At 37.2% G+C, this 13,274-nt stretch overlaps 2 protein-coding genes across 8 annotated transcripts in view; both read right to left on the bottom strand.

Moving 5' to 3' along the window:
* Positions 1-6,683: 6,683 nt before the first annotated feature.
* Positions 6,684-8,968, bottom strand: dany (distal antenna-young). The gene is made up of 2 exons (XM_018011077.2): positions 7,377-8,968; positions 6,684-7,297 (listed from the first exon to the last, which is right to left on the bottom strand). The coding sequence occupies exons 1-2, from the start codon at positions 7,570-7,572 to the stop codon at positions 6,759-6,761; spliced, it is 735 nt and encodes a 244-aa protein (XP_017866566.1). The 5' UTR covers positions 7,573-8,968; the 3' UTR covers positions 6,684-6,758.
* Positions 8,969-10,023: 1,055 nt separating this feature from the next.
* LOC108616092 (uncharacterized) overlaps positions 10,024-13,274 on the bottom strand; it is an 89,759-nt gene continuing 86,508 nt past the window's right edge. For all 7 annotated transcript variants that reach the window (XM_089469749.1, XM_089469748.1, XM_089469751.1 and 4 more), the window contains exon 9: positions 10,024-12,075. In XM_089469749.1, the coding sequence (XP_089325875.1) occupies positions 10,509-12,075 (1,567 nt within the window). In that variant the 3' untranslated portion in view covers positions 10,024-10,508. The remainder of the gene's footprint in view (positions 12,076-13,274) is intronic.

Here is a 13,274-nt window from a genome sequence, read left to right as displayed (position 1 = left end):
AGGATTATATCCCTCCCTGATTGACATGAGCTGTATAGGCTGGAGTAAAATGGTTTGGAGGCAAACCCTTTTCTTTTGGAATGCAGGGAAAGTTCCTCGAATTTGTACGTAGTCACAAGGTTGATAATAGAACACGAGGTTGATAATAGAGCAAAGATATGCTCTGAATGCTTTCCTATTAAATGAAAAAAAAAAAAAAAATAAAAACAAATGATTAATTTATTTATAAGAATATTGACCAACATATAGTTAATTTAAAGAAAAATAATTTAAAAAAAAAAAAAAAAATATATATATATATATATATATATATATATATATATATATATATATATATATATATATATATATATATATATATATATATATATATATATATATGTATATACTATATAGCCTATGTATATGTATATGAACGTATTTTTGTGTAACATTTTCTGCTGCTAACTTTAACATACTTCAATAAAAATTAAAGAATTTAAGTTTGCAGAAATTGTGAAAGTTCTTCATAAAGTAGAAGTTCTTTCCATTTCCATTTCTTTTAATAGATTCACAATATCTCTTATCTCTGCATTATGAACTCATTGCTCTCTATATAATTAACAGACATATTGAAAAATATATATGCGCCTATATACACTGCCCATATTTATGTAAAGTCGATATTTCACAATTGCTTATATTGCCTAACAATATTGCCTAATGGCGCGCTCATCTGCAAAAACTTTGGTACGCCATCAATTTAAAATGAGAATTTGAAGTGAAGGGCGTGATATACAGGGGGAACTAGCATATAATAGATAATGGAATACATCAAGGAAAAATATTAATAAACAGGAAAAAGGAGATTTATTTAATATTAACAAATATTAATAAATACGATTTAAATAAAATATTAATAATATTAAATGTTTATACTTATGAATTTGTTTATGTAATTTAATTTATTTTAATTTTTAATAGATAGAAATAAATAATATATTCATAATATTAAATCAACCAATTTTGATTATACTTAGGAATTTTTTTATGTAATTTAATTTATTTAAATTTAATTTTTAATAGTAATAAGTACAATTGTTTTTTTTTTTCATATTTATGAAATTTTTTTATACAATTTAATTTATTTAATTTTAAATTTTAATAATTTTTTAAAATAATAATTTTAATAATAAAGTGTGGCATTTTCTTCAGTACTTACAGCCTGCATTGTTCATTTCGCTCACATATTTTAAAGAAAACATTCCAAACAAATGGAAACTATAAAATATAAAGTTTATTTACTTTTTTTTTTTATTTCTATTTTTATTTGCAATCTGTCTTATACTAAACAATAAGCAAATGTATTAATAAATTGATATTGAAATATTTGTAGATTTGCTGTCTGTCAATAACTTTTACATTAATTTGTCACTTATCTACCTCATGTTCTTTTCCCTCTTTTAACTACTCTCTCTATCTCTCTCTCTCCCTCTGTCAACTGCCTAAACATAGGCAAATGTATTGCTCTAGCTCAACACATTTTGGTTTTTAATTTGTTTGCTGGCTAATTGAATCGAATATCAGGCGCAGTGTCAACTCAATCTGGACTCTGTGCCAGTTGTTGTCCAAGACAATTCAATAACAGGCAGCGGATGTGCGGATGTGGTGGTCCATATCTCCAGCTATCATATTACATATGACAGCTACAACTACGCCTGTCTCTGTAGCTAACCCTATCATTAGCCTCGACCCACTCCCCCCCTCACACAGCACAGCACAGCTCGATAGCAAAATATCTCAGCTGCTTTTTGTATTAATTCCAATTATCCGCACGACTGGGGAATTTTCATTTGGATTGATAGGATTTTGGGTCATTATGCGCTCTGTCTGTCTGTGTGTCTCTCTGTGGGGTCTATCCACAATATCCGCCAGTCATTTGTTGCTATCAACTTTGTGCTAATACCCTGTTTTGTTAAAGGGGTTAGAGCTGGATGAACAATAGGCGTAGAACAAGTGAAGATTTGCTTGATAAATTGAATGAGGAAACTTGTCTAAGAGATGTTTAACTTATTCTGAATCTATTATTATATTTATTGTAATTTATTTGTAATAAAATATATACATATATTATTCAGATAGTTACATAGTTCACATTTTCTATCTTTCATTTCAACACAGCATTTTCTTTAGGGTAACTTGAGCTCAGGGCTTTTCCAATTACCTCACCTCGACTCATTGTTCATCAGCCTCATCCTCAGCCTCAGCCTCTGCTTCAGCCTGCAGCTCATGTGAGTAAATTGTATTGATTGGAAAGTTTCGCTTATGACATGCTGCCAGCCCAATCGGAGTCCAATAAGATTTCTTCTCAAAACTAATTAGGAGCTGGCATAGTTGAACATCCTTTGGGATGCTCCTCGCTCCAGCTGCGATCCAATCAAGTGTGCTTCTTGGGCAGCTGCTAATGTAGCCCTGGGGCCAGCATTTTGTCTGCCATTAGCTGAATTGAAATTATGGAAAAATGCTAACAGCCTTAGCTTCGACTGCTTGTCTCGGGCTCTCTGGAAACGGAATGTCGATTCTGCTTTAATGCAGTTAATTTATTGTGGTCTCTCGCTCTTTGGTCGGCCTGCATGTAGAAGTTTTGCTCAACGAGCCTTTTAAATTGACATGAAGAAGTTTCTCTGGCCGCTATCAACACCACAAGAAAGTGGGTCAAGTGGTTTTCAACACTTAAATAAACTCTTCTGCATTGGCACGGGCGAGTGCTGAATGCTGTCCAGCATTTTCTTTGCCATTTCGTTTTTCTGGGTCACCGTCGACTCGTCCTCATCGTCGCCATCGTCGTCCTCGTCGTCCTCGTCGTCCTCGTCGTCCTCGTCGTCCTTTTCGTCCTCGTCGACATCGCATAAATATAAATTGTATTGTTTCGAAAAGTTTTTCCAGTTGAGTTTCGCGGCTAACGGAAAAAGTAGTTAAAGTTTTGTTTTCGCCCCTAGTTTATTGCGTGATTTCCTTTGCAATGACTCAACCCAGCAGCCAGAGTACGCTCCGCCTCTCCCACTCCCACTTTAAGCACGACGGCTCCCAGTTCGCTCAGTTTTTAGTTTAAAGGTGGCAAAATGTTTTGCCCTATGATTTACAGCCGCTGTTAGTGTATTTGTGGTTCGGCTTCTTTATTTATTTAGTTTTAACAAGTTTCCCCATAGTTTTTGGACATTCTCACACTTTGCTGGCCCGAGCGAGCGAGCATAGTTAGCACTTGTTTCTTTACCAAATTTTTGAGCTCTGCCAAGAAATTGTTCATGAACCAACTGCTATTTTCTATACTTACTTTTCGATTACTTGATATTTGCATTCGTTGATTTTGTGTGAAGCTGTACTTTAAGGGTTTTGAACTGTATTATAAACAATAAAAAATGCTTTTGCATTTTGAGTATCAATAATTTTTTTTTTTTTTTTTTGGTTTTTTTACTTTACAATTGATTAACTTACCAATTGGTATAAATATCTCGAATGTCTTAATATTTATAAAATCTTTATTTGCGGTAAATAATTTTTTATAAAAATATTGCTATATGTGTATTTCTCTTAAAATCAGATTCGACTCTATATATCTAAAATATTCAAGTTTAATAACGCCAAGACGCCAATAAATTATGTAATATAATTTATTTAAAATAATGTATTTATATATATAAAAAAAATCAATAACTATAAAAAAATAAGACTAAAAAATAAAATAAATAAAATATAATAGTTGATAGAAAAATATAAACAAAAATTCAAACTATTTTTTAAAATCGTAAATTAACTTTAAATAATGCTCATTTTGTTATCATATATCATATAAGTATATTTAACATAACTACCCAAATTTATTCAAAATATTTAATATTCGTTATATTGAAAACTTGCTTTATTTACTTTATATATTTAGAATTTGTTCATATTCAAGTTAATATATATTTTAACTTCTATTCCCTGATGCAGCATAGCTCATTAATTTATTTCACCGACTGCTCCACACATCAGGAGCAGCAAATCGAAAGCTTTTCAGAGCATTTCATTAACCAGAAATAGAGTGCAATATTAACTGTTTGTTTACTAACCTCGTTCATCTGTTGATTTTCCATGATCGAATTTCGAGTGTTGATAAAACAGACAACTCGATGGCTTTCCGTTCGATTAGTTTAATTTTGTGGTGCACTGTTCACAAATTATAGCATACTTTTGAGCGCGCTTTCACTCTCTCTCTCTCTCTATCTCTCTCTCTCAGTCTGTTAACGATTCACAATTCGCGGCTGGAACTGCAAACATTATGCACGTCGCTGGCAACGTGTCCAATGCCACTTCTAATTGCATTTTTACTTAGTTGGCGCGCAAAAGTTTGCCACGCCCCCCTTTGTCCGCTTCGCCCGCCTCGTGCCCTTCGGGCGGCACGTGGAAAAGTTTAATTAAACGTATTTGATTTATGACTTCCAGCACGGCCAGGTGGGCGTGTTAGGGTGGCGTAGGGGCTGCCTGTGCAGCTGCCAACCGCAATTCCAATTGGAATTGCGTCCATTCTGCTTGGACTGATGCTCGTTGCTTTGCGCCCAGCTTCAGTTGCAGTTTCTATTGCAGGCCATTAAAAGCGCTGCGCACACCTTTATGACTTGGCCATGTGGAGGCAGCTCCAGCTCGCATGCCAAAACGCGTTTATGCGTTTGCTCTGCTGCACTTTTTCATCAAGTTAATCAATGTTGCTCCTGCTGCTGCTGCTGCTGCTGCGGCGTGTCCAATCTGGGTCGCAAATCCCTGCGGCTTAGGCGCTAAATCCGGTACAGGCCACAGGCCGCACAAATCTCCAGCTCAATTCATGCCCGCAAAATATTTCACGATAATCAACTTTGATAGGCCTACGACTTTGACTTGCTCCACACGCAGGCAGCCAAAAAAAAAAAGAAAAAAAAAAATGTTCCGAAAATCGCCAGAAATCCGCAAAACAAACCAAATCCCCTACACACACACACATACATACATACATGTTACATAGTTAGACACGGCGCCTGCAGCAGCAGCAGCCGCCATTTTCTTGGGCCGCCCTTTTTCCATATTTTTTATGGTCCGGCGTGCAAAATGAAAATGGAAAAAGTTTCGTGTTAAGGAAGTAATATTTTTCGATGAACTGCCGGATAATCGCTGCGTGCTACATTGCCCACTGGATATTGGCTTAGTTGGCTTAGCTTCCTCTCTCCCTTTCTCTCTCTCTCTCTCTCTCTCTCTCGTTTTGCTTGCCCAAAAAAAGGTAAAAAGCGAGCGAAACGCTCGCCTCTGATTAGCCTTCAATTAGGTGTTTCACTTTATGTAGCCTGCATATGCCTCAAAGTAATTGGACTCTGCTCATAGAGGGAGTTTCCTTCTGATACTACTAAGCCTCATAAAGTTTAGTTAGCACTAGATTTTTAGACAGCTAAGCATAAGGCAGCAGTTTAAAGTCTGATATAAAGTAGAGTAGTAGTTGTCTACTCTATAGATATTGTTCTAGAACAATGTTTCGATATGAAGAGCTTTATGTTTCACAAAGACTATATATTCACTGTCTATATAATTTCTTCAATATAAATTTCTGTCTATATAAATGCAATATAATACAGTCGAGTCTCGATAATTTGTAACCCGCTAAATCGAAATTCGCGATAAATCGAAAAAAATTCTATCGCCTTGAAATGTGTAAATGGAAAAAAAAATTATCTCTTGCACTTTCGAATTATCGGGATTCTACTCTATTCTATTTTTTATGTAGAGACTGACATAGATTTATCGATTGTGCTTGCTCTTTTCTTATAGCACCTCTTGGAAAGTTACTCATTAGAAATATGAAAATCTTATCCTTATCGAGCCTTATCCTTATCCATATTTTCAGTCCACAAATTATTGAAAATAACTCAAGCAACTTCTATATATCCATATCTATATACTATATACTTATATTATATATATATATCTATATAACGAATTTTCTAGTTGAGCAATTACTCAAACCTCTATTAGGGAATAGGAATACGAATCTATATTCCTATATTTGACTGTAAAGTCAGTTACATGCTCTAAACTATTTATAAATCGATTTGCTAGAGCTGCCGACAGGCTCAATTAATTACACATAATAATGGCATATGAATTCTATAAAATTAATATATTCTGACACTGAAATACTTTTAATTTTTTTCGCTCATATTTAATTGTGCAAGAGAACAAAAAGAAATTAAGAAAAAAAAACCAATAAAACTTTGATAAAAACTAAAACGAATTCATGTTTAATCCGCAGTCAAGCGAACTGCGAGCTGCAACTAAAAATGCAAATGTGAATGAATAAAAAAAAAAAACACAAAAAAAAAACAGAAAATATATAAAAAATATATATTTATATATTGTGAATTCTTTACATTTTTTGTTGGCGTACTAAATAAATTTTACATTTAACATACGCAATTAATGTGTGGCAAAGCCGCAAATAAAACCGCTTAATTACGTGACTCTGACCGGAGACAGAGAGAGAGAGAGGGTGAGGGTGAGAGAACACGACAGGATAACAACAATGGAAATATACAACAACAACAACTACAATTTCAATTGGAAATTTGCATGGGTTTAACTGGACTCAGATCTGGGAGCCAATTATCGCACTTATTTCGCTGCTAATTAAAATGCAATTATTTGCTTTAAACAACATAATCCCATTGACGGGCGCTTTATTTGCATATACATGTACATAAATCGAATCGATGCGGTTGTCATGGACTCGGCTCCAGCTCGGCATCCTCGTCATCCTCGGCCGTGATGTGCAGTCGTGGCGCCACAAAGCCGCCACTGCGTCCCATGGCCGGCGATGGGCTAGGCTTACGACTGAATGAGTCTGTTGCAGCTGTTGTTGTTGCTGCTGCTGCTGCTGGTGGCATTGCTGTTGCTCCTGCTGCTGCTCCTGCTGCCACATACTGCCCCCCATTGGCGGCCACATTGCGCCCAGCCTCGTCCACATACTCGCAGATGATCTGCCAGAGCGACTGGCGATCCGTGGTGCCGCGCACGCGCGCCCTCAAATAGGCGGCGGTGGCAATCAGCGTAAAGTTGAGAATGCCCGCATTGAAGATGTGCAGCCAGCCGTTCAGCTGCAGCTGGCTGTTGGCTGCCTGCTGGAAGAGCTGCATGGGCAGCGGCACGGCCACGTTCATGGGCCCCGCGGAGCGGGTGCGCGGCTGCCCATTGGAGTCCCGCTTGGCGGGCAGCTTCAGGGAGTGCGTCATCATCAAGGGCGGCGACGGAGTGGCAGAGCCTAGCCAAATATACATATATATGGGAAAATGGGGTATATAGGATATATATCTCTCTCTCTCTCTCTCTCTCTCTCTTACCTTCGTTCGCTTCGCGCGCCATGCGCTGATCGGCTCGCTTCACCCACCCGCGCACCGTCGACTCCGGCACGCCCAGCTCGCGTGAGATGCCCGCCTTCGTCTCACCATTGCGTATGCGAGCGATGGCGCGCTCCTTGTCGTCCATGGAGACCTGAACTCTGGGTCGTTTGCCTCGTGGCACTGCGGTGCGCTCCATGAAGAATAAAGTTCTTGGATGAGGATCTTGGCTAGAAATCAATTGGAATTCAAAGTTGCGGCTCTGATTTTACGGCTTTTTTTTCTCTCTTTTTCTCTTTTGTTTCTTGCTTTTTTTTTGTGTGTGTGTGTAGTTGATTCGATTATCGCGTTTATAAATTTCAACGAATTTGCTTTTTCATGCGCGTCGCTATCTGCGTCTGTTTTTCAGAATCGGACCCGGTCCCTTTCTATTTGACAGTAGTGCCTGCCCCCTGACGAGCGGTTTCGGTTTGGGCCAGCTGACATATAAATCGCTGTGGGTTCGTTTTCTTCGCGTTTGCTCGCATTTGCTTGCCTTTTTGAGCTTTTGTTTACTTCTCTTCTCGTCCTCGCCTCTTTGACAGCTGCCGACCAGGGTCGCATCATCACTGGGCCCATCCGGCGGTGCTGCCAACTGCTTTGCTTCCCGAAATCCCGTTTCAATTACAAATTTACCGTCACTTCGCTCTGATCTCTCCTTTTCCCACCCAATTGCGTTTATTTACGTTTTTCTTTCGTTTTTATTATTTTTGTATTTTATTTTCAATTTCTTACATTTTATTCTGACGTACATCTAAAATATGTGTTCTACGCTCTATTTTTTGTTGGATTTTCTTTCTCTCGTTTCATTATTGTTGTGGGTAAATCTCTGTAACTTATTTTTTGGGCACTGCAGCGATGCAGTTGGATTAGAGTAGGGGAAAATTAAAAAAAATATTTCATAAATATATTTGGAATTTTTTGTTTTCAATTTGCTTTTCATGTTTAATTTCACCTTGTTTAGTTAAGCTTTGTCTAGAGGGTATTCAAGTGAAATGTATAAGAGCTAAAATTGAATTTTGTGGGGGCAAAGAGTTATTAAAAACTGGAAAAAATTTTCAATTTTATATAAAGGGAATTTGAGGACTTAAAGAGTTTTATAAACAGTTGAGCCAATGGCCATAACTAAAGATAATTGAAGGGGTGATATATGATGATTAGGATAAGAGTGTTTGGATTTTCCTCTATAGATGATTCTTGCAATATAATTAGAGGTCTTTGAGTGTCAATGTGAGACTCAAATAAAAACGAGCATTCGTTGTTGGCTTAGCTCAAGATTTGATGCTCATTGAATTTGTCATTGCTCAAACTATTCGTAAAAACAGAAGTGAAACTCAAGTCTAGTCAGAAAGCTTAATTGATTGTCAAACTAAATTGAAATTTAATTGAAAATTGAAATTGCATTAAATTGATCCAAAAGTCAAACGAAATAAACCGAGTTTATATAACAACAAATTTGTTTCTAGTATATTACTATCAAATGAAAAATTCAGTTTTAAGGAATTTTTAACAAACAAAAAATAAAAATAAAAATAAAAAAATATATATATATATATATATATATATATATATATATATAATAATAATAATAATAATAATAATAAAAGTATTAAATAAATAAATAAATAAATGATAATAATAATAAAATAAATAAAAATAAAACATAAAGAAAACAAGAACAAAAAATATTATTAAAAAAAAAAAGATATTATTTCTTAGCTAAGCCTTATTAACATAATTCTATACTTTTATGCAAAACAAAAGAAAATATTAAAAAAAAAAAATTATATGTAATATTTTGTTCGCTCACTAAAAACTTTTAAATCGAAAATAAAAATTTCTCTTCGATAAAAATTTTATGAAATGTGATTTCATTTTTGGAAATATTTTCATAGAAAATTAAAACTATTTTATTATTTAAACTGTTTAATTAATTTTTTAATTACACTGCAAAGAACATGAATGAATGGAGCACATAGGCTTTGCTTATACGCGCTGGGGCTTTCGTTTCAGATTCTGGATCGCTGCAATGCCACTTCGACTCGCTCGTTCTATGCATATAATAATACCACTTATATCTAAGTAATACGACTTATTTTCTATAACCATTTTTTGGTTGAATTTTACAAGTTTCTTTACTTTTTTATTTGGGAAAGTTTTAAAGGATTTTTTTACTTTTTTATTTTTTCATTTATTTATTTTATTTCTCATTAAAATTTGTTTTTTGTTTGACTTTTAGTTGTGGACAATTTGAACCACGAATTAAAATGCAATTTGATCTCCATTTCGTTTTACATTTTTCGTTTATGGTCTAGGTAAATCTATGTGCAAAAAATATATATATGTATTGTATATCGTACATTATATACATATTTATTCAAGTATGCATTTGCTTATGTACGACTTTATTTTATTTTTCATGTTTTCCTTTCTTTTTTTTAGATTGACAATTTGCCAATGATAATAATTATAAGTTGTTTTGTATTTTATTCAATTTTATTTTATTGATACATATATTAACTAATAAAACCACCAACAATTTTTTATATGTATTTTTCTGTCATATCTTTTTTTTTTACCATTTTACCTGTCTACCTTAATTAGTTTCTAGTTTCTTTATGCTCGTATTTCGTTTTACCTTTGTTTTGTTTTTTTCTTTCCAACAATTATCACGTGACAATTTTATGCTTAATTAATTTATTCAGGGCAGTTAATCATTATTTTTTTGTATGCTTGAAGTGTCTATCGTATAATTATTTCAATTAATATTCAATAGCTGTCACGAGAGAAATTTATAGAGTTCAGTTTTTGCAAAAACTACTTACATATAAGTGCTTGCTATTAAGCATGTTTTTTCATTCTTTTTTTTCTTTTTTATTTATTTTGTATTGAGAGAAGAAATACAGTAATCAATGAAATACTGACGGCAATTGGCAGTGGAATAAATATATAATAAATATTGGAAAAGAAAATAAAATAAATAAATAAAAATTGAACTAAAACTGCAATTTCAAGGGGCTGCAAGCTTCCATAACTGAATCCCTTGAATCCTTGCCAAGAGCAACTCAACAGAGAGAGGAGGGGAGAGCTGGAGTTTTAGTAATCCTCCTGGAGCTGCTGCAGCCCTGGCTGCTTCGGCGCCCCTCGGCACATGCGTCGCAGTATGGCGATGAGCAGAGCGAATATCGCGCAGAGCCCGAGGGCGAGCAGCGAGAGTTTGCCGTAGGGCAGCTGGCTGAGATCGCGGCGCAGGCAGATCTCCGGGGACTCGTCGTGCAGGACGAGCTGGCGGTACTCGGCGGCATGGTGGAGCAGGCCGAGCTGTTCCAGATTCCACTCAATGTGCCGCGTTAGTTGGGCCAGCGTCGAGGTGTGCGTCACATTGGGACAGTTGGCGATGCCATTGCAGAGCAGGTGGCGCGGTATGCAGACCTGCGTGTCGCCGGGACAGCGGAAGTCACAGTCGCCATCCTGCAGCAGGGACGCGGCCAGACTACCGTCGGGATTGCGGGGCAAGTGGAACAGCTCGGTCCAGACGAGTCGAAAGATGTTCTTGCCCGGTTGGCCATCGCCCGTGTATTGTATGAGCACCGGCAGCGGCTCCTGGTCAGCGCCCGTGGCCCCCAGCTCGGCGGTGCTCAGGATGGGCAAGTCGCGGGCCAGCGATATGTTGTCCGGGCAGACGACGAAGCGCGGCTCCAAGCGCCCAGCCAGATAGACCTCGATCTTGGCGCTCTCGCAGCTGCGCTCGGCAAAGCGCGCCTTCTCCAGGTTCAGCCAGAGATCCCTTTGGGCGGCCACCTTCAGCTCCCAGATGCACTTCTCGCGGCGATAGTGGTGCTCCGGCGGCGCCATCGGCCCCGCCACCATGGCCAGCGCCTTCTTGTAGGGGAAGACGAGCTCCCCATCCGGCGAGGGCCCCAGTGTGATGGGGCCGCAGAGCGGGCCGTGGGCGAACTCGTAGGTCGCCTCGAACAGCGGATTGGGATTCTTGAAGTACGAGGTGATGGCATGCTGGCCCTGCACAATCATCTCGAGATTCATCTGGTCCGCCGACGAGATGACGCGCACCGCTCGCGGTATATTGTCGCAGAAGCAGGCCAAGTTGTTCTGGAACTTGTCGCGCTCCTCCCAGATGACCAGCTTGTCCACGCGCTCCTCGTGGCAGCGCGTGCAGGCGTTGCTGTTGTAGGGCAGCTCCTTGAAGGACACCGAGTTCACCTCGATTATGGCGCGGGCATAGAGCCGTCGGTCCGTCACGAATTTGTACTGGCAGCGGACGTCGCTGCCGCCGGTTCGCTTGAAGATGAGCGAGTTGAGCGGCGAGCGGAGCCGTCCGCCCGGATGCTTCCAGGCGTACATGACCTCGTCGCAGAGCGTGTTGGGCACCGGATCACCGAATCGTGTATTGTTGAAGAAGTCATAGTGCGCCCAGTAGTACAGTGAGCTGCCGCTATAGCTGCCCGTCTTCGACTCGAACTGCACGTAGAGCGAGGGGCTGGTGCTCACAAAGTCCACCTTCTCCATGGGCCGCGAGAAGGTGTCGCAGAAGGTCTTGATGATGCGCGCCGGATCCGCATGATCCGAGTCGTAGATGGTCAGCGATTCGCCGCAATCCCCCTCGTACTTCAGTATGGGCGACTCGATGCGATTGATGCGAAAACTGCAACGAAAACGGAACAACAAATGGAATATCAGGAATCCGTATCATAAACTACGCAGCCCCAAGCGAAACCCCTCTGGCATGTTGCCAAGCCCCTCCCCAGTTGGAGCCAAAAAAAAAAAAAAAATAAATAAAAGCCCAACTCCAACATTTCCTACGAGCCTCTACGTGCTGCCTCCTGCCACAATTTAATATAAATTCCGACTGGTAACAGGTAAAATCTCACTTTTTACGGGCACAAACACGTAGTCACGCTAGATGTGAGCTGCATTCGCAGTTGCAACTTGCAACCATAAAAGACGAAGAAGAGGAGGAAGAATATGAATGCAAATTGCTTGTTGCCAAAAATAAATTTTTGGCACGTTGAATCTAGCAAATTATTGAGGAATTTGTAAAGTATTTCTCGAGCATAATAAATCGACTTATGGCAGTCAAAAGCGTTTCATGGCGTCAACTGTCTGAGGTTAAAGTAATAAACGAGCATTGGGAAACATGTCTGGAAATTTCGCCTGAATGAATTGAAATGCAATATGAAATTTGAGCTGTCTTCAAAGTAGATTTGAAAATGGCTTTAATACTATAATTATAATGCATTTATTTGAGTCATTTAATATCATTAATCAATAATTTTATAGTCAACATTGATGTGAATTAATGAAAATTGGCATCAATAAAAAATAATATTAAAACAAAAATTTAAAAATATATATAAATAAAACAAAAAAATAAAATTAAAATTTTAGTCCAAATTAAAATTTAAATTTAAAAAATACATAAATAAGAAAAATAAAATAGATTAATATAAGTAAAAATAAAAATGTAGATAAAAAAATAATGAATAAATTAAATTCAAATAAAAATTAAAATACAATAAAAAATACAAATATAAATAAAAATTAAAATTGAAATCCAAATAAAAATTAAAAAAAATTGTTTTTATATTAAATTTAAAATTAAAATAAAAACAAAAATGTTAATTTAAAAATATATTTAAAATAAAACTATTTCTTAAAATGAAAAAATTAAAATTATAAATTAAAATAAAAATAAAAATTAAATTCACATTTAAAAAAATTAAAATTAAATTAAAATGTCAGAGTGTGCCTCATTCAATCTATGTACCACTTAGTACGCCCATATCTCAGTCACATTGCCTGCTCTATCAGTCCATCACTCATCATGAACAGTGCTATATAAAT

Source organism: Drosophila arizonae, chromosome 5 (assembly GCF_054131065.1).
Source record: "Drosophila arizonae isolate 15081-1271.41 chromosome 5, UAZ_ARI_1.0, whole genome shotgun sequence".
Lineage (NCBI taxonomy): Eukaryota > Metazoa > Arthropoda > Insecta > Diptera > Drosophilidae > Drosophila > Drosophila arizonae.
The sequence above is the reverse complement of the archived record's forward strand: the minus strand, read 5'-3'. Positions and strand labels throughout refer to the sequence as shown.

Coding starts and splice junctions, on each gene's coding strand:
- dany (XM_018011077.2), bottom strand. CDS start 7,572: ATGGAGCGCACCGCAGTGCCACGAGGCAAACGACCCAGAGTTCAGGTC. Junction 7,298..7,376: donor GGCGCGCGAAGCGAACGAAG/GTAAGAGAGAGA, acceptor ATATTTGGCTAG/GCTCTGCCACTCCGTCGCCG.